Source organism: Xylocopa sonorina, chromosome 15 (assembly GCF_050948175.1).
Source record: "Xylocopa sonorina isolate GNS202 chromosome 15, iyXylSono1_principal, whole genome shotgun sequence".
Taxonomy (NCBI): domain Eukaryota; kingdom Metazoa; phylum Arthropoda; class Insecta; order Hymenoptera; family Apidae; genus Xylocopa; species Xylocopa sonorina.
The window spans coordinates 6,180,400-6,206,319 of record NC_135207.1 but is presented as its reverse complement, the minus strand read 5'-3'; the positions used below and the strand labels follow the sequence as shown (position 1 = coordinate 6,206,319).

At 41.3% G+C, this 25,920-nt stretch overlaps 3 protein-coding genes across 3 annotated transcripts; 1 reads left to right on the top strand and 2 right to left on the bottom strand.

The window, feature by feature from the left end:
* Positions 1-242: 242 nt before the first annotated feature.
* On the bottom strand, positions 243-18,624 carry LOC143430741 (uncharacterized). The gene is made up of 4 exons (XM_076907142.1): positions 18,283-18,624; positions 8,976-10,076; positions 2,470-3,153; positions 243-2,051 (listed from the first exon to the last, which is right to left on the bottom strand). Exons 1-4 carry the CDS (start codon positions 18,448-18,450, stop codon positions 1,248-1,250), a joined length of 2,757 nt encoding a protein of 918 aa, XP_076763257.1. The 5' UTR covers positions 18,451-18,624; the 3' UTR covers positions 243-1,247.
* A 41-nt stretch (positions 18,625-18,665) lies between these two features.
* On the bottom strand, positions 18,666-25,389 carry LOC143430683 (uncharacterized). The gene is made up of 7 exons (XM_076907062.1): positions 25,367-25,389; positions 25,175-25,249; positions 25,028-25,062; positions 24,929-24,975; positions 24,853-24,869; positions 24,582-24,802; positions 18,666-18,799 (listed from the first exon to the last, which is right to left on the bottom strand). The coding sequence occupies exons 1-7, from the start codon at positions 25,387-25,389 to the stop codon at positions 18,735-18,737; spliced, it is 483 nt and encodes a 160-aa protein (XP_076763177.1). The 3' UTR covers positions 18,666-18,734.
* LOC143430827 (uncharacterized) lies at positions 23,293-23,773 on the top strand. Its single transcript, XM_076907261.1, has 3 exons — positions 23,293-23,432; positions 23,520-23,646; positions 23,732-23,773. The coding sequence occupies exons 1-3, from the start codon at positions 23,311-23,313 to the stop codon at positions 23,744-23,746; spliced, it is 264 nt and encodes an 87-aa protein (XP_076763376.1). The 5' UTR covers positions 23,293-23,310; the 3' UTR covers positions 23,747-23,773.
* Positions 25,390-25,920: the final 531 nt, after the last annotated feature.

The following is a 25,920-nucleotide window of genomic DNA, read 5'->3' as shown; positions in this document are numbered from 1 at the left end:
ACAAGTGCAGTTAACCGTTGAATGCTTACATTTGGTAAAGAAGAATGTGCTGATTACAGAAAAAGTAAACGGAAGCGGAGGAAAAAGTAGAAAGCCTTGCAGGAATTTTGTTGGGGAGGGTTGAAGATCGTTAAATGGTGCCAAGCTGACGATTAATTAAGTCGTGTTTTCGGGAGATCTTGGGACTCGTCCTGCGTACAAATTGAAAAGATTAAAACATTTTTTTAATGATATCAGTTCACCGTTTATGGTCTGAACTTTATTGCTGCATATATTTTGTACACATAAACACAATGTACACCTCCGATTCGTATCAGGAAGACACATATGTTACAGGTAGAAAAACGAAATAGAAGTTAAAACATACAAAAGTCACAGACTCTTGCCATTAAACTTACTCCTTGAGAAGCTATTAAATACGTATCATGCACTGCATTCGAACAAAAGTGATCACATTTTCTTATAGAAATCTCACACACGACTTAATAGAAAGTAGAAAAAACAGAAACAGCACGATAAATTCGTGGCAAATTCGCGCGTAAATCCTATGGCGAGAAAACTTTAAGGAAGTTAGGTGTTTAGCGCCACGGATGAATCATTTTAAATGGAAAGGCAAATGAAAGTACAGAAAAAAAAACCCGGAAAAAAGAATCGAGAAAAGTAAGGGAATCCAGGACTGAGACGTAACGATTTGCGAATCGGGTTAAACCGATACGTCCTATCATAGAACAACAATTTCCAGGAAAAGGCTGCTGTTCTTACTCTTATGGTAGCTCTCGGATTACCAACTAACAGAGCTACTTTCGAACGGATCCAATACTTTCTACTGTTCGATTACATTTGTGGGTAACAGCGGCAAGTCGATCGATTTATCTATCGTTACCTCTCCGTGCGTTATCGTGTAGGCCACTTATCTTGACACTAGCCTGGCAAAAAGTATTTTTATGTGAACGGACACCTTCGTAAAAATCTATCGGTGCTCACCAGAATTATTGCCGGCGTTGAACATGTAAATCTTGCGTTATCAACTTGATTCATAGCCGTTGCTCGGCTATAATGGTACAGTTACATCCCGTGTGGTCTGATTCATCGATCAACCTTGTTTGTCCAATAACCCGGTTCATTAGCTTGATTTTTTCCAGCCGAAAGACTATCGGATTATTTATCTATCTACAGGTGACGTGTCTTCGAATATTCCACGAACAGAACAGTCACACGAGCAATGTAACAAATGTGTTACATTATCGCTACATGCCGGTTCCTTCTATTCCACCACCCTTAGAAATTGGCGTCAAGATAGTTAACTCTTGATCAGAGTTGGGCGGTGTCAACGTATCCGTTGGTGTCCTCGAGATTATTTTCGCCTGTGTCGCCTTAGGGCAATCTGTTGCAACGCCCGTCAACTGTGAATCTTTTATCTCTATCGGATTAGTAACGGTACACTTCTTGAAGTGAGTCCTCATATTGCTACTTTGGGAGAATCTTAAGCCACAATTTGGACAGGCGTAGGGTTTGGTTCCCGTGTGGTAATTTAGGTGAGTCTTCAGGTGATGCTTCTTGGTGAACGCCTTCGAGCACAACGTACACTGATAAGGCTTCAGTCCAGAATGAAGCCTCGTGTGCAACGTCATGTTTGATCTGTCGGCGAATGCCTTCTGGCAGACCTGACATTGGTAGGGTCGTTCGCCAGAATGAGTCCTAAGGTGTTGTTTCAACAACATTTTCCGGGAGAACGCTTTACCGCACTGGTCACATTGGTGCGGTTTCACGCCGGTGTGGATCCTGACGTGCATGTTGTAGGCCACCCGTTGATTGAAACTCTTGCCGCATTCCGCGCATCCGTACTCCTTCCGGTTGCGATGGATCTTCATGTGGGAGCTTAGGTAGCCACGGTCGTTGAAATACTTGCCGCATTCCGGACAGGTGGCCGCGAATTCCCTGGTCCCCTCGTGGACGCTGCGGTGGTACTTGTAGTTTCGTAATTGGGAGAACTGCTTGCCACAATCGGCGCAACGGAATGGCTTCTCCCCCGAGTGGGTTCTGATGTGCACCTGGATTTGCGGTGAAAGAGGAGACCATCAATTTCTCTTACTGGTATTTGTTATTTCATTAGTCGGTCGCTTGAAATTTTTGGTAGTACACGTGATTGAGAAATTATTTCTTTTATAACAGTGGAATCAGAATGTACAAGTTGTAATTAGTCAGTTGTGAGACAGGGTAAGGATGGAAGGAAGGAACTATTGTCCGTGGACCACTGTTATGTCCCATACGAGTATAAGGGTATCGTGAAAAACAGATAGAAATTTTGTTACAAAACGCATTACATCAAATGGTATTAATAAAGAACGATGAGTTATCAAAGTAACTGGTATTAGTTCGCAGAACAATTGTGCTAGCAGCTCATCGACAAATTGGCGTTAGACGAGAAAAGCCAGGGAAAGCAGTACCAAGCAGCCAATCAATCAGTACCTTTAAAGAGGCCCTGGTAACGAAAGTCTTGCCACATTGATCGCACCTATGATTCTCCTGCGCTCCCCTGCCGCGTTGGACAGCATCCTGGCAGACCACAGCGTCGTTATTGTTCTTATCGCTGTTGACGGTAACCCTATCGGCGAGCTTATCCTCTGCCCTCGTCTCCATCTCCGTCTTCTCGGTTTCCACGTTAGCGAAACGGTCGATTTTATCGTTCGACTCGATCGTGTCGCACAGCCTGCTAACAGGATGGGAGATCTCTGGCTTCTGCGGCGACTGAGGTACCGCTTGTACGAAATAACTACCCCTTCTGTTCACTATTATCTGACTACCTTCCGTGGCACCTGATATGGATCTCGTTGCGGTAGAGATTACGTTATTTTTCGACTGTACAACCGCTTCGCTGCTTCCGACTGTTTCGCTATTAATGGACGGGGCGATCTGTGTAATTGTCGACGATGGAATCTGGGGCGTGTAATATTCTTGAGGTTTCGTTCCAAGGGTAGAACTCCCTTCCAATGTGGCGGCGCTACCGTTACTGTACGCGACTTCGTGCGTGGTAGGAACTTCGACACTGTAATAATGGTCAGGCGTACAGTTTTTGGGATATGGTCGGCTAGGACTGGTGGAAATCACAGGAGTACGCGTCGCTTCCGGTGCGCGTTGATTTTCGCCGATTGCCTGCAACAAGACCGTCGAAAACTTCTATTCTCTCCCACTGTTTTTCTTTTTCTTTGATCATCGTCGTTTTCGTTTCTCAAATCATGCTACGTATGAACAAGGCGAGAGTAAAATGAGTGCTTCTCTTTCTTTAATTACTTCTCAAGTGAAAACAAGAAATGTTTATTTGTAAGAAAAATAATTGTTGCGTTTGGAGAAAATTTCTTAAGTTCTTATTTTTATGCCTTATTATCAAGTGTCTTGGATGTAGGAGGATGTCCAAACGCCGTTGGACTACTTCCAGTTCTATTACTAGACTACTTCATCGATAATTACTGAATGTTTCCACATTCTGGAATACGGGTACATGTCTAATCAAACAAAGTTTATATAGTTACCGAGTAATAATTCGACGAGACGCGATTACTTTTAATTAAGAGAGAAGTGGAATTACCAGCGACTAAAATTTCATGTGCGACGGTGTCGTAATTGAAAAGTCTCTCGGAATGATGCAGTTTCCGGACCTATGTTCCTGTAACCTCTTTTCATCCTTGGCAAAAGTAGCATACGATATCAAAGTTCGACTACCTATTTCGGTGTCATTCCGTATACCCGATCCATGCTTGAAAGAGCAATAATTTTACATTTACCTACTCTACCCGAAGTAATATATCTCGATGCGAGGCTCATTTGTTTTCAGCAATTTTCACAAGGACGGAACTATGTTTCATTATCAGTAACACGGTCTCTCTCGACGTGGCAAGGTGTTACTTGACTGCGACCAAGTAGCAGAAAGCGAGCGAGAGCGAGGAGGAGGGAAGAGGTTTTGCATTATAGGGTACACGAGGAACCGGGTTGCGCAAGATCGTAAAGTAAACTGAAAAAATCTGGAGCATATCAGTGCACGTGTCGAAAGAGAAAACGCTCTGCGCCAGATTACGTGTAATAACACGTAAAAGGGATCCTCTCGCAGCTGACCAGTCCGCCACCAGCTGGACATGGCACCTTCTGGGTGGAACGGTTGTAAACGTAAACGTGACAAAGAGAGCACGAGCGCGTAGGTAAAAAGAAGAGAAAGGGGAAACGATGTAGACGCAGATGGAGGTAGAAAAGTGAGGAACGATAAAAACGAAGGAGTGAAAAAAATGAGGGGTGGGGGAGGAGGGAAGGGGTGAAACGGCGAGTGGCCCGTAGTGTAACTGATAGTTTCATTAATCAGAATGACATTGGCCAAGCAAGACGAGGCAGCTGGTCTCGTGGACACATCTTATCACCTGGCACCATCGAATTACGGTAGCATGCCAAATGAGCCTGTAAAAGTGTACACCCGGTGCGGCACTGATTTCCTCTGCATATTTCAGCTGAAGAAAGCAAAATGAACGGCTGGCATATCGAGACGCGCACGGTTCAACGGCGTGCTTTCATTTGTGGTGAAAGGTCGATGAAGAATAAAGTGGGTCCGGCTAGTTCGTCCGACTCTGCTTGCCTCTTCCTTGTTCCCTTTACAAATAACAAGAGATTGGCTGCGCAGGGTGCTTTCTGAATCGACCGCAATCTTGTTTCAGCTAATCCTGATAATATTAATCAGCGAATGTTTCCAAGAACAGATTCTTATTGTAAGAGGCGAAAGCTACATCGAAACTGTAACAAAACATTTAACCGTATGTATTCCATGCTCGACAAAAATTTATGAAAATACTAAGCAACGTCTTTTTGTAGTATCTTTCACACGATATCATTCCCCTTGTGCCAAAGCTACGAATGTACAAACTTCTTTTCTGCAATAAGGAAGTGTTAGACGAACAGCTTTTTCTGTTCTTAGCTTCATGCTACTTCATCTTGTTCGATTATTTGAAACAATATTTCACGCGAACAGACGTAACAATTCTGTCACTGTCTTAATAGGAGGCAACTTTAATTGAATAATACTGAATAAAGTTATAACTCATTAGGCTATTACAGTCGTACTTCTGCTTAGCATCATCATACGGCACGGCAAAACCATTAAGATAGTCGATGAATAGATGAAATATTGAAGCAAAGAGGGAGCAAAACACTTGGGAGATATCTTCTTTTAGTAAGAACTTTGGAAGGGGCAGGCACTGTGTGTTTAGCTGCACGAGACTATATCGGTTTCTTTTGAAAATAGGAATAATTGCGGCAGTAAATTCTCAACTCGTCTTGTACGTACGTTGAAACGAGTAATTTCGTCCAGGAGTTCCTCGTTTCTCGCTCTGCTCTAATCGATACGACAGGATAACAATCTATCGCAGTGATATAAATGAGGAATTCGACGCGAATGAAGATGCAGCACCCTTAATCAATCTAAAGTGGCCGTGGCTAGCCTCTGGCTGACACGCACAGTGCTTTATTCAATTACGGGGCCGATACGGACGATCGTTCGCCGTCGATTAACGGGAGCTTGGTTTCGTTTTGCCACTCCCGATCGATTCCAGTAATAATGTACGCCGATCCGAAACTATTTCTGCTCTACTTGCACCAGTAACGAGACTTGGGCTTCCTTCGCGATTGACGCCGTAGATAACGATTTCAGTGGTGAACGAGAAACAGGATCGGTAAGGCTACCGAGCGGATTAACCTTTCAACCGAATCACTCGGAATAACCAATATTTCATGCGCCCAGCGTGCCGCCCGTGTAGCTGCCGAGCCCGGGGGGCAGTTTCCTGATCGTGGTATCGCGTGTGTCCATTAATTGCGAGTTTCAGCCACTGGCCTGATGTCAAGAGTCACGGTACACGCATCTACTTGCCATGGATCATTTTTGACTTGCACCGCTGCGATAGACAGTGTGGTTCACTGTTGCTCGCGACGAAAATTATTCGATGCCGTTCTCTTCGAATATTACTGGTCTACGAGGGCAGGAAAATGAACATGAAAATGGTAAAGTTATAATGATAGAGGAAAACAACATTATTGAAGATTGACGAGACGAAGTTGAACACTTTGGCTTGTAATGGCTCGTGTACCTTTTATTGATATTGCTATTCAATGTCGTGTAGAATTCGAACCTCTGTGAAATATATGATATTAGTTTCGTCTTGATCATTAACGAGGAAGGTTGAGGACGAGACATCATTTAAATGAATCGAGAATGATATTAGAAGAAAATTGAAGTTCTGCAATGTATCCTAACTACCTGATACATTCGAGAACCGGTACTTCTTGAATTTCCTGAAGTCGGGTACCTCATTAAGATAACTCAAATATATAGCTGGTTTTACGATGTCATCGAATGCGAAGTTCCATCATTGAAATAAACATAAAGATAATGTTTGCTATGAAGTACCATTCTGTAACTACCTGTTTCTTCATTACTACCTGCATCTTCGCAACGGTTTGCCTATTGCAAATCAAACCCTGTAAACGTACGAACTATTTGATCATAAAATATTGTAAAATACGTTCGATCGTTTATTCGCAAAATTGTGGAAAAATTAACCATTTGTGTCGTAGCAAGTGTATGGAATTTTCCAAATGAAATTTATTCTACGCTCGCTGATGCTCCTTGTAATAATTTAAAATTCAAATGTATAAAAGGGATGTTAATGCACGTGTGATTGCTAATATGACGATGAGGATGTCCCGAATATCCTATTTTCCGTCTGAAAAGCGGCTTCGAATTTGAATACAAATAGTTGGAGAAGACAAATGGCTGGATACACACGTATATTCGAAACGTCTAAGGCGCACGAACGCGGACTTTCCATAAGTGTTTTATATCTGAAACGGGGACGATCGCGAGCAGTGAACAGACGGGTGAATGTTATGCAATGACCCGAGCATGTTCGAGAGATCATCAAACGCGAGAAGAAGAAGGAGGAAGAGCAAGCGAAAGAGCAGAATGCAACACGCGCGATTTCACAGCGCAGCAAAGATTTACAAAACGCGGAGAGAAGGGGGGGGGGGGGGGGGGACGCGAAAAAAGGCGGTAAAAGAAAGGCGAAAGTGCATTAAACGAGGGTCTAGCTAATTTTATTATAATATCACGAACGAAACTAGCTGAAATTTTATTTTCTTAACGGGGCATTTAATTTGCATAAATAGGTGGCTCGATCATTTTAATTATAACAAATAGGTATGGAGAAGGTAAAAAAATTCAGTTAAGTAGTTCATCTCGCAGGTATGGTATCAACGTGGTAGCATTCCAACCATCTCATGGCAGACGAGAGAAAGAAAATAACAGAAATATTAGCAGCCGTTATTTCTTCGCTAAACAAGTCTAATCAGTGACATTGCCTATTGCTCGTTAGCGCAGAATAATCTTAACGCTCATTATACATTTCTTACCTGATAAAGATTTTATATCTCGCAGGCCAATATGCGAGCTAATCAGGCACCGCTGCTAATTTAACCAGCTTTACGAGCGGAGATTGCCATTTTATTTAACGACGTGGACACCAGCGATTCGGATAGAAATGAAAAAAGATTTGCTTCAGTTACAGCTGCCATATGGCAAGGAATTGCGAAGGATGAGGAACGCAGTCTCTCTCCTCCTTGATCAAGAGCCATGGTAAACAAGTCACTTTCTGTATAAGAGAATAGCGATTGCTACTGGGCAAGATTAGTAACCCGATCTGACGAGATCCGTGTATATGCGATGTGATGTAACAATATGAAGGTACGGAACGGGAATCGGTAATTGTATCTGGCCGATAATCGCCCCGACAAATTCATCGAGTCTTGTGCAATTGTAAATCTCAGGTGTTACGAAAAACTCCTCGAGTTGCTTGCCTTGCCGAATTTTCTAGAACAATCCTTGCATTAGGGATTTACAAAATTACTGCATTACTTAAATTGCAAATCTATGGTCTAATGTTACGAAAAATTGCGTCTAACGCTTGGAAGATGAATGATTTATTTAGGAAAATAAAAGCGAAAAGTACTATGCATATTTGTAGGGAAAAAATGCGAATATTCCAGTTCTGAAGCACGAAAACGGAGAAAAAAAAAATGGTGGAACAATGGCTCCGATTTTTCTTCTAAAAGCAGTAGAACAATTGATCGAAATAAAGATCTTAAAACTGCTCTGGTACAGCTGTTCAATTAAACATTTGAAATGCTGTTACTCTCGTTTATTAGATAGATGATTAGTTAGTTGCAAGGTTTATTGCATTTTGCTTAGGATATCGATAGCCATGGTATAAGGAAAACCAACCGGTCACTGGACTGAAAGGTACTTCGATGTCTACGCGGAGGAATGACGAAACTGAGTACCGATACAACGAAATTACAGATCATATCATCGAGTGTCTTCCTTTTACTTTCTATCAAACTTGAACGCGATTCGTGAGACGACTCGATCCACAATCTTATACGGCCTACATTCGTCTCGGATACATGCAAATGCGCCCATGCTCTCGCGGTTATTACAAGCTTCCCGTTCGTTTCTTCTCCCCGCTGGATGCATCCAGACAGTGCAATCGGATATTTGAAGAGCGATTAGTTACAGGATAAATAATATTCCGACAGGGATACTACGGCTGAATAATACCTTCTGGCTACGCGAAATCTTTCCGGAACACTTGTTCAATTTGTGAATGCAGAGAAAACCCTTTAATCGTTCTATAAATGCTTCCACTACGAAAATTACTACTTGGCTCGAACATAATTGTACTTTGCACCATTCCGTTGACGATTAAACGTGCTGCATCAATCGTAGGCGAGCATAAGCTCGTTTACTTGCCGGTTGTTTAAGAAATATCTAACTAACCGTGGGAGAATCTGAATCGTCTATAAAAACTCTCGCTGAGAGCGGTTCGTTAATATCAACGCGATGAAATATCGGAATTGTTGAATGAAAAATACCCATGAGAAGCACTTACGGGATCGTCGGCGTGAGGCTGAAGCACTATGGGCTGTAACTTGGGCAAATGGTAGGGTCTGACGGTCTGCCTCCATGGCGAAGCTATGACTCTGTTGGCTACGTGCCTCCTCGGCGACCTCCAGCCGAAGCAGCTCTCGCGACAACTCAGATCCTCGCCGAAATCCGATTTCTCGTGGGACCTGGAACGCTCTGGAAACTGTAGTGGCCCGATCCTGGGTTGACAGGAACCGAACCGGGAACGAATCACACTGAGACGGTCTCCGGACGTCCTCTCTTGCTCGGCGCAACCGTCGTACATGGGAATATTCTTCTCCAGAGCGTCCTCTTCGTTCGTCGGCTGGAAACGGGTGTGATCTGTCTTCATCCTCGCTTCGAGCGGATCCAGTTGCCTGTTGTGAACGTCGTAGGGATTTCTGGTGAAATAGAACTCCTCGTGGCGAGTCTTCGGCCCATCACAGCTGGTGAGAGTTTTCGAATGCCCGCTCGTTACATCGGCAATCCTATCGATCCTGGGCACCGCGGAGATCGGATGATACCTTCTGACGTCCATCTGGTTCATCCTGTCCTTATCCAGGCGCTGATCTACGCTAGGAACAGTCTTTTCTTGAGCGGTGCTCGAGAATGGTGGAACGGGCCACGTTGTAGAGCAATATCTACTTGGGCCGTATCGCGATCCAGCAAAGTTCATCGATTCAGGAAGCGGTCTGATTTCTCTTGCGGTTTCCAAGGACTCGATCGACGGATAGGGTTCCTCCTTGCCCACGGAATCACCATCTCGATCCGTACGCTGACGGTACCAGTGGTCGCAGCACGGATACTGATCGCACTGCAGGTACTTGGGGCTGATCTTCACGTCCTTGATGTCTTCCTGCTTGCAGTCAGCCTGCGTGCAAGTCATCACGAGCGGGACCGGCGGAAGTCTGATGTGCAAGGCCTCCGCGGCGTGCAGGAAAGCGTTGAGACGGGGCCGCGGTACCGTCGCGCTTCCCGTGTACACGAAACCGAGGATCGCAGCCAGTTCGGGTGCCTCCACCTCGGCCAGTATCACCGTGATGGGCTCGCAATGCGTCGACGTTCTACTGTGCGCCAGCAACACTTCCTGAAAGCAGAGTACCGCATTGGCTGGATTATTCCAAGTGGCTCGATAATATTTATGAGCAACGTGAATTGGACGGTCGCGGAATTTTCTAGTGACCAACTTCTGTAAGGTCGCCCGTGATGGAGTGCTCCCGACCAAGAAATTTATATTCCGCGTGTGTCACGACTCTTTTTGGGGTCTCAGAGAGGGTCACAGATTATGTTGTATCCTGGTTAACCGTTTAACAGTTACCTCTCTTTCATCGATCCGTTTGGATGCTTAAACGAACTAATGCTTAGCCTTCTAATTGCTTCTATGTAAATATTTCAATGCGAAGGGTTCTGCAAAATGAAGTCTCAAACGGACGTTCACTCGAAATGAGAGCAACTTGAATCCAGCAACTATGCTTTCCCCTAATGTACTCAGGCGCATCGGGTACCAGTTTTGAAATCGCTAGTCAGAACCTCGGCCCTGTCTACGTCTGCACGCAATGTAAAACGTTCAGCGACGCGGACGTTATCTGGGATCATAAATCTTGGGGATAAAAGAGCGCAGAGCGATCGTGCATTTCGAATTAGCTGCGAACACGGTAACGATAAGTTGGTGGATCGGAAGACCAGAAGAATCGACGCGTGGCTATTATAATATAGTGTACGGTACCTCGTGAAAGGTCCATCGTATCTGTGTAAGTCCATTTGGAACGAAAAATAAAATGGTGGTGATAAACTGCGATCGCAGAAACGTTCAAGGCAGTCCAGAATTGTATATAATGCCTCGCGTTAATGGAGCTACTTACAAATTATCAATATGTACCTCTGCGAATATCTAACGCAATCTCCATTGTTGTTGCGTTTAATGACGATGATGTTTACTTTGTATCGGCACGAAATTTGAAATTTAGATGCGATTCATGATTCATGCGGAGCTAATTCTCACCAATTACACAAACTTAATTAGTTTCTACATTATTGCTTCTTTTTATTTTTTATTTAAAAAAGGAGTTCTTAGTCAATCGTCGGTAAGATTAAGATAAATTTAGCGATTTACAAAGATACGTCAAGAAAGGAACTTCAACCATCCGACACGTTTAACGTCGGATCTTGTTCGTTGCAGAAGATATATTATTAGGTATCAGCGAATCTCTTAACGCTTACCAGTGGATGCATAATTATTATACTAATTTTCTATCGAGGTAGAGCCACGAACGCGGTACGTGGTAAGACGTAAAGTAATGACGATCATTAAATTGGAGAACCGCGGCGAGTCTTTTCTTCTAAGCGTAACCAGCCGACTTCGCAGACGATGAAGGGACAGGACACGGGAACGGAGAAAGGATATCACCGATCGATTTCGTACCCCGAAGCATCTCGTAATCTACAAATAGATACAATTATCTAAGAACACGTAGTTCTGTTTCTATCCTTTATTTTTCTATCATCGTTCGATCCTTTCTCCGACTAGTTCTTTCTCGCACACATCCAGTCACACCTGGGAATTCCATGAATATTCCAAAGACAACCATTGCATCGATCTCACGTTACATTAGAAACATTGTAGCAAAACAGCGCCTTTTTTCTTATTTCTTTCATATGAGTTATGTATGAGCACCTGTACTCTCGCACTGCGTATTTTTTTTTCTGAGAACTTCGTTATTCCGATTGTCCTCGATGAATTAATTATCTCGACTACTAATTCTAGTTACTGAAAAAAAACCAAAGTGAGGTTGTACTATTTTCTCGCGCTAGCTGCGTTCAAATGAATAAATGAAGGAATTCGAGGGAACTAGTTCTACGAAGCGATTAACCATTCTCCCCTCTCCCTAATTTTGCTTTAAAGATGGAGTAGAGGGTATGCGAACGTATGAAAGCTTCAAACATTCGAATAATAAGGAAATTAAGAGTGCGTCGACTAAAATCGACGGAATAACTTCAACAGCGATGTAGTATGCTGTGATAAATATAAGAATGGATGATACGCAGCTTCGTTTCGAATACGACCAATCAATTACGACGTTTACCCGAGCCAGTCGTGGTATTATTCGCGTTTTGCGCTGCTCCATTAGCTTTCCTGCGTATTACAGGATATTCCTTGGCCATTCGAGCGGACTTCTAACAGACCGCTATCAGATCCAGTTTTAATTAATGAAAAAAGATTGATATCCGCGAAGACACGGCCGGAATTTACTATACAGCACTGCTCGACAAAGATTAATAAGCGTCGTTTATTCACGCGTTGCTAAATGGAACGCGTATCGGGTTTGTCACGTTTACTGTTGACCGACCTTCGATTATATACACGGTTTCTTATGCGCGCGATCACACGAACAAGCCGAGCATGTAGTTTAATTAAAGGCATACCGATAAATCTTATCATTACATTATCTACGCGATACTCGTGTCCCAAGCACGATGAACTTAGACAGTTGTAAGGTAACACGATTAGACTATCGAGGTTCGTGAAGGTAAAGACTGTTCGATTTGTAGAAAACACTCTATTATCACGATTTATTGTGCCGCGCGTGAATCCATGGACGATGCGTTTGTATACGAACTGTTTACAAATGCGATACAATGATAGATTATTATATATACTGGAACGACGACTGTTTGTACTAAACAAACAGTGGAAACATCTAAAAAAACTTCTGTCAGAGTCTTATTAAAGCTTGAAGAAAGCGTGTAGATTTCAGATACACGTAATAGTTATTCCTGATCTTGAAGACCCGAAGACAAACGATAAATCATATCACATGAAGTTGATCACGTTTCTCAACAGAATGTATTGAAAATAGTTAGGAATCAGGTTTGATTACTTGTTATTAAAAAAAATAAGGGTGATTGGGATGACATAATCTAATAAAGCAATTGGAAAAATTCATTTGAATGATCGTCGAGCCAACCGGTCGGACGTCTACGCTCGACGTCGAGGAATCGCGATGCAAATTGTATCGCGAAGACCACGCACACCTTTCGATCGCATTTTGTTCAGATTCCACGAGCGTTCTGTAATTAATTAACACGTATTAAGCGGTCGTAGAACGTCGGATTGGAATTATAATAATTCATCCGAAACAAGAGCACCGACTCTCTCGTAAAATGTCTGGCAACGTTACTACATCAGGGAATTAGTTGCAGTTTTATATAAGACCGCAAGAAGTTCGAAACGAACTAAATGACCGTCAATCCATGCTTCCTACCTATTTTTATACTTAATATCTAATGCGATATTAAATCGTTTATAACTTCCAGTGGACTTTTTTCAGCGTTCGAGGTAAATATATATGGTTTGATGAGAAAGGTACACGTTCGTACCCTGGGAACTGTTGATTTTTCTCGGAAATATCTTTTTCAGAACGATGCTGTGTTACAATGTGTGTTTACGCCACGATGATCCAGAAGAATTCAGCCACCTCGACAAGGCAAACGCGTGACACGACCGCCTGATCCAAAGTAGTTCTATCTACTTATAAGCAGATCGTCTCTTATTGGACGGTCGTCGCCGCGGGTCCTGTTTAGTGGAAACAACAGAGCCAATATCATTGCTCACGTTTGTACAAACATGGCACAGCCGGCCAATCAGAGGTGACTGACTCTATCTGCTTAGAAGCAAATGGGTTCTCATTGGACGATCGTATCGTTTGGATGGAAATATCTACCTTTTATACTTAAATAAATAAATAAATAATAATATATATACGTAGTTTTATATAAATATCGTCTATGTGCACGATGGGACTTGTAATAGCCATTTTTTTGCTCGGTTTCTCTTCGATCCTCTCAATTTATTTTTTGCAGAGAGTGTTCGAGGGAAATTCGAGGAAGGATGATTGTAAATTAACTAACGTAACAAGTCGGATACATATTTTATCTCTAATACGCTATCTCGAGCAACAACTTATATATCCAGATCAACGATTGTCCAATTAACGTGTAATATTTACTTCCATGTGTACGGTAAAGGTGCCCATGTAATACCGTCCATGTTTCTAATATCGCCACTCGTTATATCTTCTAAAGAAAGCACTAAAATCTATCATGTACTGAATTCGAGTACTTGAGCATACATAGGAAGAGACTCTACGGTAATATTGCAATTGCAATATGCAACGTCATGCGATTAAAGATTAAAAAAGAGAAAGTATCTCAAGGAATCTTAGTGAAGTGAAAATTTGCTGCACAGCGAGATTTTCGCGTCGTATTCGAAAGGGATAAGTTTGAAAACTCTGCGAACGTATGAACTTTCCCGTGCTCTGAAATTTATTATTCATCAAACAGTAACTTAAGTATTCCTACGCGATATTAAAAAAACATCTGCGCTAAGTATGCGATGGTTTGTCAATTACGTTAATTTATTCATCAATGATTTACATGAAACTGTAACATCGGCACGTTATCCTACGTCCTTGCTTCGCTACGAGTTCTGTAATTAACGACAGCCAGTGGATTCACGGCATGTTCTACAATTTATACCGTTAGATGTTGAACCACGGAAAGCTTTACACAATCATCGCTAATTATAAGCTGTAAGCTGACACCGAAAACGACCACCTAATTTTAATTTCAAATTTGTGATTCGCGACAACGATAATCTCGCGTGTTTCGCGTAGTCATCATTCTCGATAGCCAAAAAGTCTATTTCTGCGCGTTACCAGCAACACTTCAATGCACTGACTCATCGTCTGATCAAACGGAAGTAAATCTGATCAAACACAATTGCTATCGCATACTTGGATCAACCATTACAACAATCCTTCCAAACAAAGCATAGAAAGACTTCCTTCGCTCGAGGACCAAGCACACTGGAGCAACTAATCCCGGTGACTTCGATGCCTGCGCAAGAAACGAACAACGGAGTAAGGAAGTCGGCGGCACGAATAGTTAGAAAAAGCTTCATCCACACTCGCGGACGAGATAGTTTATGCAACACGAAAAAAAACAGAGGAAGAAAGCACAGTGCGTACAACAGGATGCGTCATTTTTTTCCCCGAGCAAAAACTCGTAGCGTCTACATGGAAGTTGTTTACGACAATCCTTCGTGGAGGCGACAGCGTGCACTATCTTGGGAGTATAGTGAATCAACTGCCATAAAATAGCTGCGTGCAAGCATTTTAATGGCCTGTAAAGTCGCTATCACGGGGATCAACCGCGGCGTTTAGCATGCATCAGCTCTCATAATACATCCACTGGCGTTCTACGTGCTAGAAGCTATCCTCGTGTGCGTGCCCTTTTCTAGAGACCGAAACGGTAAATGAAATCATTAGGGTGCGCTGACCCGCTGGTAACCAGATGAATTATCAGAACGCATGCACGTCTATTAAACGTCATTGGGGCCTTTTTCCTGCGAAATATATTTCTATCCTGTAATTGTTGATTGACTGGCGGAAAGAATTATCCTGAGAGAACGGGGCTCTGTGAAGGTTCTTAGCAGTTGTTCGCTGATGAAAGTAACATCTTAGATACTACTGAAAGAAACTGAGCAAGATTTTAAAATATCCCAGATATTCGCTTTGAACACTGATTTCATACTGTTTAATATTATCGATTAACTGGTCGAGAAAATTGCAAATGTATAACGTAATCGTTAAATAATAAGTTATATAGACCGAAGTGTAACGTTAAATATTCCATGTAATAGCGTCGAACAGCAATCCATGAAATTACAAGGTAGAAGTTAATCGCGGCTCTTCGAGAAATTAGATAACACCGTTTTTTTCTGCTGTTAGATTACGAAATTAGTTGTCGTGCACGTGTAGTTGCATTAGATCGCGGCTTAAGTGCCATTAATCCGTCTGCGTTTCCATTCTGTTCGCCAATTATTTCGAACGTGAAACACGTTCCGTCGGGTTTTGGCGTTGGCTGCCCGAAAATGGCTCGCGTCAGGAAGCGTGACATTGAGAACAGTTGCCCGTAACGGAGCAGAGAAAACTGCGAAATATTTAATTATCTAAGCCTCGTCATCGACGTAACGAAGAGGTCGTAACAGGGCGTGTAACACGGCGATCACAGCCGGGCGACAAAGATGGTAACGCAGGGAAACGGACCCCCGTAAATAGTATTCATTATCGACTGGTTAAACTGGTAAGATCCGAAATCAGCGGTGTCCAGACAGCAACATTTGTTACCGGGAATGCTCTCCTTCTTGCGTGGAAAAAAAAGAGCGAGGAGAAAAAAAAGGGGGGGAAGAGAGCAGAAAAGCGATCAACGCGTGTGCCTGCAACCTTTCACAGCGGTGATTTGCAAGGTGCAATTTTTAAGGCACGTTCCCGGCCGTTTATCGGCGTGCAATCGAACTGCAAACGATTACCAGAAAATTGTAGACCCGTCTACGGAGAGAAACGTTGGAGAGATGTGGGATGCAGGATAGATGTTATGCAACGCGCCAGATAGAAAGATTCGTGCCCCGATGGGACGCGAGTAAACCAAGAGAAAAGGGAGAGAGATAAAACCTATCATTCGAGATTTGTAAACTTGGCGAGTGACTATAGTAATTTAGTCGATCGGAAAGTGTTTATTGATATTTAGTGGCGCGCCGCGATTGCGGACTTTAATTTCATCCCGGCTGTAGCATTAACGTCGCTCACTATTTTTAATCTACGTAATTACGGATGATTCCACGCTTTCATTTGAATATTATTCTCCTAATCCGAACGAACATAAACCATCCCCGCTTAACGAATGAATGTCATCGATGTGTGAAATCGTTTAACGGTAATTAATAGCGCGTTGCCGTCTTAATTTTAATATCAGTAATAAATCGACTTTTAGCTGGCACCTAAAATTTTGATAAGATCATTTATGTTTCCGTATCTCTGTCGAATCATTCTCATTTCTATGTTACATTAATGCATATTATATGTACCAATCTAATGCATGTAAAGTAGACACCTGTATGAGTAACAGGGTAGGAATTGTAATCTGTAATCGATAACGTGAACATGATCGTTTTTCATCTAATGCGTCGTTACGCGTTACTATCCATATGTCACGCTTCAATTATTCTAACTAGTTTGGCTATTTTATATGTACCTATTTACTATTTGATTAATAAAGCGCATAACTCGATGTTTGGCAGAACGTTAATTCGCGTGTAAATGATGAAACATGATTCACCCGTTGGTTTAAGTGGATGTACAAAAGTAAAAGAGTCGCATCGAAACAGACTGGTTGGCTTTTCTAATTAATGTTTGCCTCTGTGATAACGCATCTCACTTTCTTGTTTCCTGGCACCTCTGATAGCTAGTTATCTCTCTAGCATATGCTTTGTGTCGACTCTAGTAACATCTGTTATTACGTTCAACGCGTCTAGTACGGTTAATTAATTATTTTCTAAAATGAAAATATTATATATATTTAAAAGGGACGGGAATATGAAGTCTAAACTATTATAAAATCTTCGAACGAAATCTTCGAATAATAATATTATCACTTTAAATCTGGCAAAATTGGGAGTAGTTACACTCGTTATATATTCTTTCGTCTCCATATGATCTCAGTTATTAATATTATTATTGTTATCATCATTAATTTCACAGAAAACCACTGCACCAATCGCCAGGTCGAAGGAGTTAAATTTCATATAAAGCGATTCTAGCCGTCTTCCGTCATTTTTGTTATCTCATCGAGATACACAACGACTAATGATCAATACGTTTCGTTAATAAGTACGTTCGAACAGAAATTGACTCGCTTCACGTACACACAATTTGCTACCATTGCATTACACATTGTAAACAGTCGATTATGTAGCCGCGTTCGGAATAGTGCCTATGCCATTTGACGAGCAGACAACGCAGGAAGTCGTGGAAGTCATATTTCCCTGGATCGCATTAAAGATGAGATTGCGTGTACGAGTTTTTGCTTTTTTCCGTGCCCCGTGCGCGGTTATACATACGAATATGGATGATTAATGTTCCTTAGTACGAATGAACGTTCGCTTCCTTATTTTCAACTGACTTGGTAATACTATTATATATACAACATACAGCTTGATGATACGTTACTTACGAGTGTACTATTTTAAGATATGAAATTCGATAGAGTGAAAACTGAGCAAATCTTTTATTCCTTTACTACTTAAAAAGAATAATTTGATCCAGTTTAGTTCAGGAAAGCAAGTCTTATCGATACTAAAACCTGCCTCTAAATTTTACATAACTATGGCAAATTTCGTTTGTGTGGATATGTTGATATACGAAGGATTTTCTAAGAATCGGATAAGGAACACTGACCTGTAAATAAGGGCTGGCAGCTGAAAGAACCAATCGATGCGCTAGAAATCGTTGCCCGCCAGGGCAACAGAGAGCCACGTCGGCGAACCTTTGGGACAGCATAGCTTCCTTGAGGAACTCCCCCACGTCCGGTGCCCTCCCAGAAACTCTGATCACCTCTCCCATCATGCTCCAGCTTGCAATACGGCTACGCACTACTTCCGATACTCTCCAGCCGGCTCGTAACAAGTCCGAAGGATCACCACGTGTACCAACTTGCCTCCATGGTATCACGTTTTATTGGCGGAACGTGATTCGCTTAAAATAGGTCCATTCGTCAAAAACCCGATCCCGTTTCATTCGTTCACGTTGCACTTAAAATACACTGATCTCCATAACTTGCGTGACCACATAATACGTACAGGCGATTGGTACGTCGGCGTGTTACTTGTATAAGGTCTCTTGGTGCGTCATTATAAATAGAAATCAATTATCCGTGGGACAATGTACCAACATCGATGTCCGACGTTAGCAGCCGCTACAAGAGAAAGAAGAGCTTTGGTCAGATAAACAGTTCCGCTGGAAAATTTATGGGTAGACCACCCGAAGTGACTCGATTATCTAGCAGCTTTTATGGAATTAATTATAAGAACACGTTGTTAGATTAATTCCCCGTGTAATTGCTTCTTCTTCCTACTAGATAAAAGGAGCGTTTATTATTCAAGAACCAACAGTTCCTTTTCTCCTTCCGCAAACTTTTATTTTCAACGAGATGCCTATTAAAATCTATCTCGGAGAATCGGTTCGTTGCTTTTCGCTTGAAAGTTTACACCCACTCGATTGAACTTCTGTCAGAGATTAACAACAGGAATAGTTTATCGTTTGGAAGATCTTCCGTAATCCTAGATAAAGCGAGAGACTAAATGCACCATCTATTTGAGAGCAGCGGTCCGCGTGCTAAAGAGTAAGTCGTGACCAGAATTTCAGGCGAAGTTGGATAGCATCGTTTTCGCCTTCTAATATCAGCTGTTATTAAGAAACCCGCTATCGGTTTTCCTACGGCTTAGCGGTTCGCGTGGATCACGGCTGATGCCATTGTACTGTGAAATTACTTTGTGGCCAAGCGATTGATACCCTGTATAAGATAACACCCCGAGCGAAACGGGCAACACGGTAAAATTCTAGCCCTGTCAAACGCGTGGTTGAACAAAGTTATTCCACGCTCGTGTCGCTTATGATTTTAATAGACCCCTCCTCGGTTAAACCACTTTCTGTTATCAATTACGAATAGCAATAGTTGCACGTCGTAATGGCATTAAGATTGCATAAATACCGAAACGAATTGATACGAATGTGTCGTGCGTGTCGTTTGGATAATATTTAAGAACAACAACTCATAGCTTCTTGGTAGATGAAATAAAGCAAGTGTATCTATGTGAAAAAGACTATAACTAAAACATCACACGTCGGATTTATCGACGACTAACGGCTTCTCGCAAACTTGTTCGCTTGTCGTTGCCAAGTGATTTAGAAAAGTGGCCCGGTAGCCTTGATTTCCAGCTTAATTATTATCACGATAACAACGCTGGCTACCTAGTATGCACCCGACGCTCCTCGAAAGTGGAACTAACGCTTGATGCTTGAAATAATGTATCGTATGGTACAGTTTTATCGCGTCACGTGTTAAATTCATTGTCAGTTTTACGACAACACGTGCTCTTATACTCTTCAATTGGCTATTCTTGCTTTTTACCATCTCATGACGATGTTAGATCGCTACTAACTCATTTATTATTAGTTTGCTGTCGCGCTACATGTTAACAAATTTATTTCGTCTATTTTTCATTAGCGAATTACCTTCGTTTATATTAAAGATTGACAAAGTTCTGAATTGATGTTCAAATTGAACGTGGATTAAAGCTGCGCATACTTAAATTCATATCGTGGTTGTTTTGCAAGAAGTAAAAAGTGTTTTGAGGACAGCGATTGCTTCACGGATTAGTGAAAAGTTGGCAAATTTTAACTGTTAATATAACATTCTTTGACGATACGTGTCCTTACAATATTACCATAATCTCCTCCGAGTCGATCGTGACCCCACGCCCACGTTTTATTTCTATAATTAAACATCCCCGTTACCATGATAGTCCCGTTCCAATTGGTGATAAAAATTTTTGAATTACCAATCGATACCTCGACGTCCTTCGATCGGTAGTCACGGATACACCAGCTTATTGCAGCATTATCGCAGAAATATAAGCAAAGCTTTTACGCCAACTCAATATTTTCGAAATACTCCATTAACTCGTAAGTTTAGCACGAACTTCTTATGCACGGTTCAATGGCGGTTTCCCTTGCGATTTCTCGCTGCACCGGTTCCAATACAGCAATCCGTTGTTACTCGAAAATTTGCACAATTCAGTCAAGGCCACGCTATTTTGCAGCACATTCGAACATATTCGTCGAGTTTGTTTCTTGGCTCATTAGCCCGCACACTTCACCGCCTTTTTCACTACACGTTATTTTATAATTTACGTTTCCTTTTATTTTCTTTCTTTTTATTAACTACTTCGTTGAATTGAACCATAAACTTTACACTAACTACGGACCGCGAGTGACTTGAACATCGCGATGCACGGGAATCTTTTGAGTTAAAATTTCGATAATCGAAAAAGGTACGAGGTATCGATAAGAATTTGAAACCTAGCCAACACTCTTTGTCGATATATACGTACATATAGAAAAACATCACCTTCTGTGGTTATATGGATATAATTCTCTATTTTACGGCACATCACTCTTCCCTAGAACCTTCACTTTCTTCCCTCTCATTACGAACATCGCATTTAGTATCGCGCCTAACTTCTTTCACAGCGAATTTTCGGCGATCAATTCTAAACTACGCGTCTATGTTCATCGCTCGATCGATCGACTCCATCACCCTACGAAACCATCTAAAAATGAGAACAATGAAAACGATTCAATTGAGAATGCAGTGATCGGTGGTTTGCTGCTAGATAACGATCTGTTTCGGGACGAAATATGTAAACAATGCTCGTGAGAAAGTGAACGATTCGCCTGACAGATTGTCATCGATGAATGAGAAACTGACCGTGATTAAACGCGTACGCTTCAACCAACTTAGCGGTATGTGTATCGAGACGAAAGTAAAAATCCGGCATGGTAAAGTTGTGTGTGTGGAATAAAACGAGAACTCTCAACTGAGAACTCGCGGGGACTCTGTGGATAACACAGAATGCTTACAAGATACCCGTCGCTGAACAACTCAGCAGGGCGACTGCCACCTGAAGTCCTCAGGTGAGCAGAGGCCACCTCTGCTCCTTTGCAGTCTCTCAACAGAGAGAGAACTCGAAGGAACTCCTCCCATATCGGGGCTCTACTCCCTCCTTGAAGTTTACATTTCCCATCGTACGACCACGATTCAACGACTTACCACGCGGGCATTCGAATTGATGATTAGACCAGCGGCATATTTCGTTCGGTTCTTTATTCAAAGGATTTCCAGATACCGTTTCGATCGTAATGTTTCGTCTTGAAATATGAGGAACAACTCGTCCAGAAAATGTTATCACAGCACGCTGTGGGCCGTCAAACGATGAATAATGTTGTGGATTATACGTTGCTAATTTTTTACGCAAACCTATCCTATATCCTAAAAGTTAGTGAAGTTGAATGTTAGACAAAGTATAAATTTCGAACACTGTTTCATTTTTAATGGCACGTGTATTATTGTCTACACGCCCTCGTGAACAAAGTTACCTGATATTGACATGTCCCGTTAGCAGAGATTCTATCCCAGATAAAAGTGAATCGTCAGTTCGCATTAAAGAACAGTGATAGTCTCATTCGAGATTATAACGAATCGTTAAACGATTAGCGATAAAAATAACGGGGCAATTAAAGCAATTTTCACCTGGTAAATACACAGACGGCACAAACTTAGAGTGAAATCGGCAACGTCACAATTCACAAGTCGAGTCTGTTTTGGAGAAAATAGTTTACCAGAGTCGTGATAATTAAATAAATAGAATGTGATATTTGCTACCTCTCTCGTCCTCCATCGATGAATAAAGAGTCGACCAAAACCATAACCTATCTTATTGGCCACATCTTTTCTTAACCGATTACGGGGCTTTAATGGTAACCTATACTTTTCAGTAATCGATACAAAAATTGATGCGGTCAGAGAAATCGAAAGCATCGATCTTTTACCGAATTCTTCAACGGGTCGATCTTCCTATATCGATTCGATCCACTTTAAAAAGCATAAATTTACTTAGTTTTTATATGATTAATGTAAGAGAGATATCAATACGGAAATGATACGAATTGGCCTTTAATTAATAAGATATCCGATAAGATATCGCAAAAACAAACGATAACATTTTAATTGGCCCGCGGAGGAAGTAAATCTAACGCTTCACTTTATAAAAGTCGATAACTTTAACGCAAACCTCGTAGACGGTTTGTGGGACATTCTCGCCTCGTCTGTGGCACGTGGTCGATGCTAAATTCATTAACACAAAGCAAGAACGTTTTCCAGGTTGATTATCGAGTAAACATAATATTCTGTCGGTTCCCGTTTTACCCACATAATAACCTTGCCTGCTCATAACGTTCGCATCGGATTGTTGAGATTCTAATTTATCAATGCTGTTGCATACTATCATCTCGATCGAACTACTGATGTTGCAATTATCCACGCCACGAAGACAAGATGCACCGATGTAAACTATAATTTAGTGACTTTTTCTTATCTCGATCACTTCACTTCTGATCCGATAACCGTTTCAAGTACAATCTCGATCGCAGTTCGCAATTGCGATAAACTTCATTCCGATGGCGATATCGATCTCCTTCTTCGATACAGATCGAACTTCGACTTCGAGTCGCCATCTTCGTATAACCGTTCATTTGTCGAGCGTAGATTTTTTTTTAAACAGTTTTTCATTTTATCATTCGTTTAAGAAGTTAAAAACAAAGTTCGGGAAATATAAACCGACGAATCAGATCTGTTGATTTGTAATAATGAGCACGGTTTTAGATATAAAGGCAAGAGCATGGTCACCCGCAATTCCTTGCAAAATACCTGATAATATCGTCTCCTCGCAATTCGCATCGCAGAAGGTGTTCGTTCCATCGTACGAAAGGTAGATTGTTCATGTAAACTTTTGTATCGCGTCCACGGCTATTAATTTCGTTTTGTACCAGCGACTAAATGATATTAAAAATCTTAGAGAGAAACGTCCTTGCATAGAACAATTACTGACCAATGAATATCAACGCATGTGGTGGCAGGAAAAGGAATCGTGGGATAGAAGATATAGCAGCAAGACAACTACCAAAAAGTTGTTGCAGCGTGGGGTAAGAAATGGCACACGAGTGTTTTCAGTTCAATTACGCAACAAAACTGTGCAAACAAAACTATCCGTATAAAATATTGTTGAAGGTTATAAAAAAATAACGTTGGACATCTTTTGCCAATAGCTGATTAGAAGAAAACCGCAAACGGTACCGGTTGTCGATAAATCAAAAATAATTAGAGTACCAAGAAAGAAGAAAATTGACAAGACTGAAGAGAAAAATAAAGTGGAGGAATCGAAGGTTACCCAAAAAGAGGAAGAAAGAACAGTCTTGCCAGCGGAAGAAAAATCAGAAAAGAATACCGAAGATAAAGCAGAGAATTGATAGAAATTTAAATCGAAATTACTACTGGATAATTCTAATTCAAATTCAAATACACTGTTGATTCTGCAATAATGTAAGATTTCGCTTTGTTACCTTGAGTTTTATTCTTGAAAACAGATATTGCGACACGTGTAAAGCAACGCGCACATGATTGCTAATTTCCGCTTTCGAAATATTTGATCTATCAACTGGATATTGTAACGAGAAGAAATAAACAAGTTAATTTGCTCCCGCTATTGGACAATCTATGAAAACGAGAAGGTTCACGGTTCAATAAATGGATCTAGCGTAAACAATAGGTGGCGCTATCTCGCCGGAAGTGAATGTATGCAAGGAGCACCAACAGAGAATTCAATAGAAGAATAATTTTGCCTTTCTATATCGGCAGCTGGTTTACAGAAGCGAGCTTACATTGACGAGACGTTTTGTCGAATAATTGTTCTATGCAACTAGAACCACAATCGCGGTGAATGATATCAAATGGCAACGCTTATATTTATAACACCTCCGCACAAATCTCTACGTGCTACTGGACCACCCTGTCATACGTTTATGTAATTTTGATGACATTTTTTTGTTATTTATGCAGGCTTTCTAATACTATTACTCACCAAGCTGTTCTAGTATGATAAGATTACGCGAGGCGGACACTACACAGGTTTGCAGTTTGTTGAAAGACGAAAGTGGAAAATGCTGATGCAACCAGCAACGATAGTTGAGTTTGATTTCCAGCATGTGGAATGAATTTTTCGCAGGAAAAAGAATGTTGTCGCGGGTTACGGGCTTTTCTGCAACAATCACGTAAACTTCTCGTATTCCGTGGTCGAATAAACTGTAACGTTGATTTTTCTTAAATACAGACTTTTGGGAGGACGCGTTTACGAGATTTTAAAAGTTCGCTGCGCACGACAAAAAGTAATAATTATTTTTTTTTTAGCATTGAACTTTTGCATTTCACGGGTGTTCTTAACATTTTGTTAGGAGGATATTTTTGAAAAGAAAGGACTAAAACTCGTTCAAGGTGAACTACATACTTCTATATCTATCAATTAACTACCCAATGTTTCATCTCTTAAACATGACTTATGGAAACTTATGAAACAATCAACGTTATTGCATCATAGTCTGTTTATATGTAAAAACATATTTTCCATCTGGAAAAATAACATAAAAGACATCCTTTAATGGTGGGATCCGAATCTACCGAGAAATATCCTTCGTGAATGCGAGAAGTATTACCAAATGTCGATGATAAGGGGCTATATACTCCAGATGTATGCTGAAAAGAGAAAAATAATGATAATAAAACAAAACAGCCCAACGAAATTCAATCGCACGGCCATTAATCGTGAATTAAGAGATAAAACGGAGCGCAGTCTACGATTTTGATTTAAACGATTCGAATCTATCTTTAGTCATGTTCCGGGACGGATGAAAAAAAAACAAGACTACGCATGTACAACTTCATTCGATATCCTTCGGATATAATGTTACGTTCGCGCTAGACCATATTCCATTTCTATCATTTGGTTGCAAAACTGGCTGCGTATTTCATTACGTTATGCTACCGCGTTAAATAACGACTATCAGCAATTGTTTTCTATAAATTCATCACGCGTTTGAATGAAAGGAGCATCTAAGCCAATCGTGCTGTTACCACTGTACTTAATAATCACTATTTGATGACACACGATGCGCATCCCCTCATTAAAACCTCAGAGGCAACGTAACAAGTGTCTTTATTTTAAAGAAAAGATATGGATCGCGAATAAAGATGAAACTGTGAATAATTTTCCTAACAACTATTGCGTTTCTTGATTATCTGTACTTAAAAAATATGATAATCCAAGTATTAGGAACGTACCTTTCGAAATTACTACGTGATACGTTTGATTTCGAGGATCGTTGCACCAGATGTAGCGTACATCTTACCGGAAGTGGCCAATTCTG

What these genes read in the sequence shown, in the direction of transcription:
- LOC143430827 (XM_076907261.1), top strand. Translation starts at nt 23,311, where the DNA reads ATGAGCACGGTTTTAGATATAAAGGCAAGAGCATGGTCACCCGCAATT. An exon ending in TTCGTTCCATCGTACGAAAG is followed by an intron (nt 23,433 to 23,519) that starts GTAGATTGTTCA and finishes TAAAAATCTTAG; the next exon opens with AGAGAAACGTCCTTGCATAG.
- LOC143430683 (XM_076907062.1), bottom strand. Translation starts at nt 25,389, where the DNA reads ATGACTAAAGATAGATTCGAATC. An exon ending in TTCACGAAGGATATTTCTCG is followed by an intron (nt 25,063 to 25,174) that starts GTAGATTCGGAT and finishes TTGTTTCATAAG; the next exon opens with TTTCCATAAGTCATGTTTAA. An exon ending in TTTAAGAGATGAAACATTGG is followed by an intron (nt 24,976 to 25,027) that starts GTAGTTAATTGA and finishes AACGAGTTTTAG; the next exon opens with TCCTTTCTTTTCAAAAATAT.
- LOC143430741 (XM_076907142.1), bottom strand. Translation starts at nt 18,450, where the DNA reads ATGATGGGAGAGGTGATCAGAGTTTCTGGGAGGGCACCGGACGTGGGG. An exon ending in AGCCTCACGCCGACGATCCC is followed by an intron (nt 3,154 to 8,975) that starts GTAAGTGCTTCT and finishes GTCTTGTTGCAG; the next exon opens with GCAATCGGCGAAAATCAACG. An exon ending in TTACCAGGGCCTCTTTAAAG is followed by an intron (nt 2,052 to 2,469) that starts GTACTGATTGAT and finishes CCGCAAATCCAG; the next exon opens with GTGCACATCAGAACCCACTC.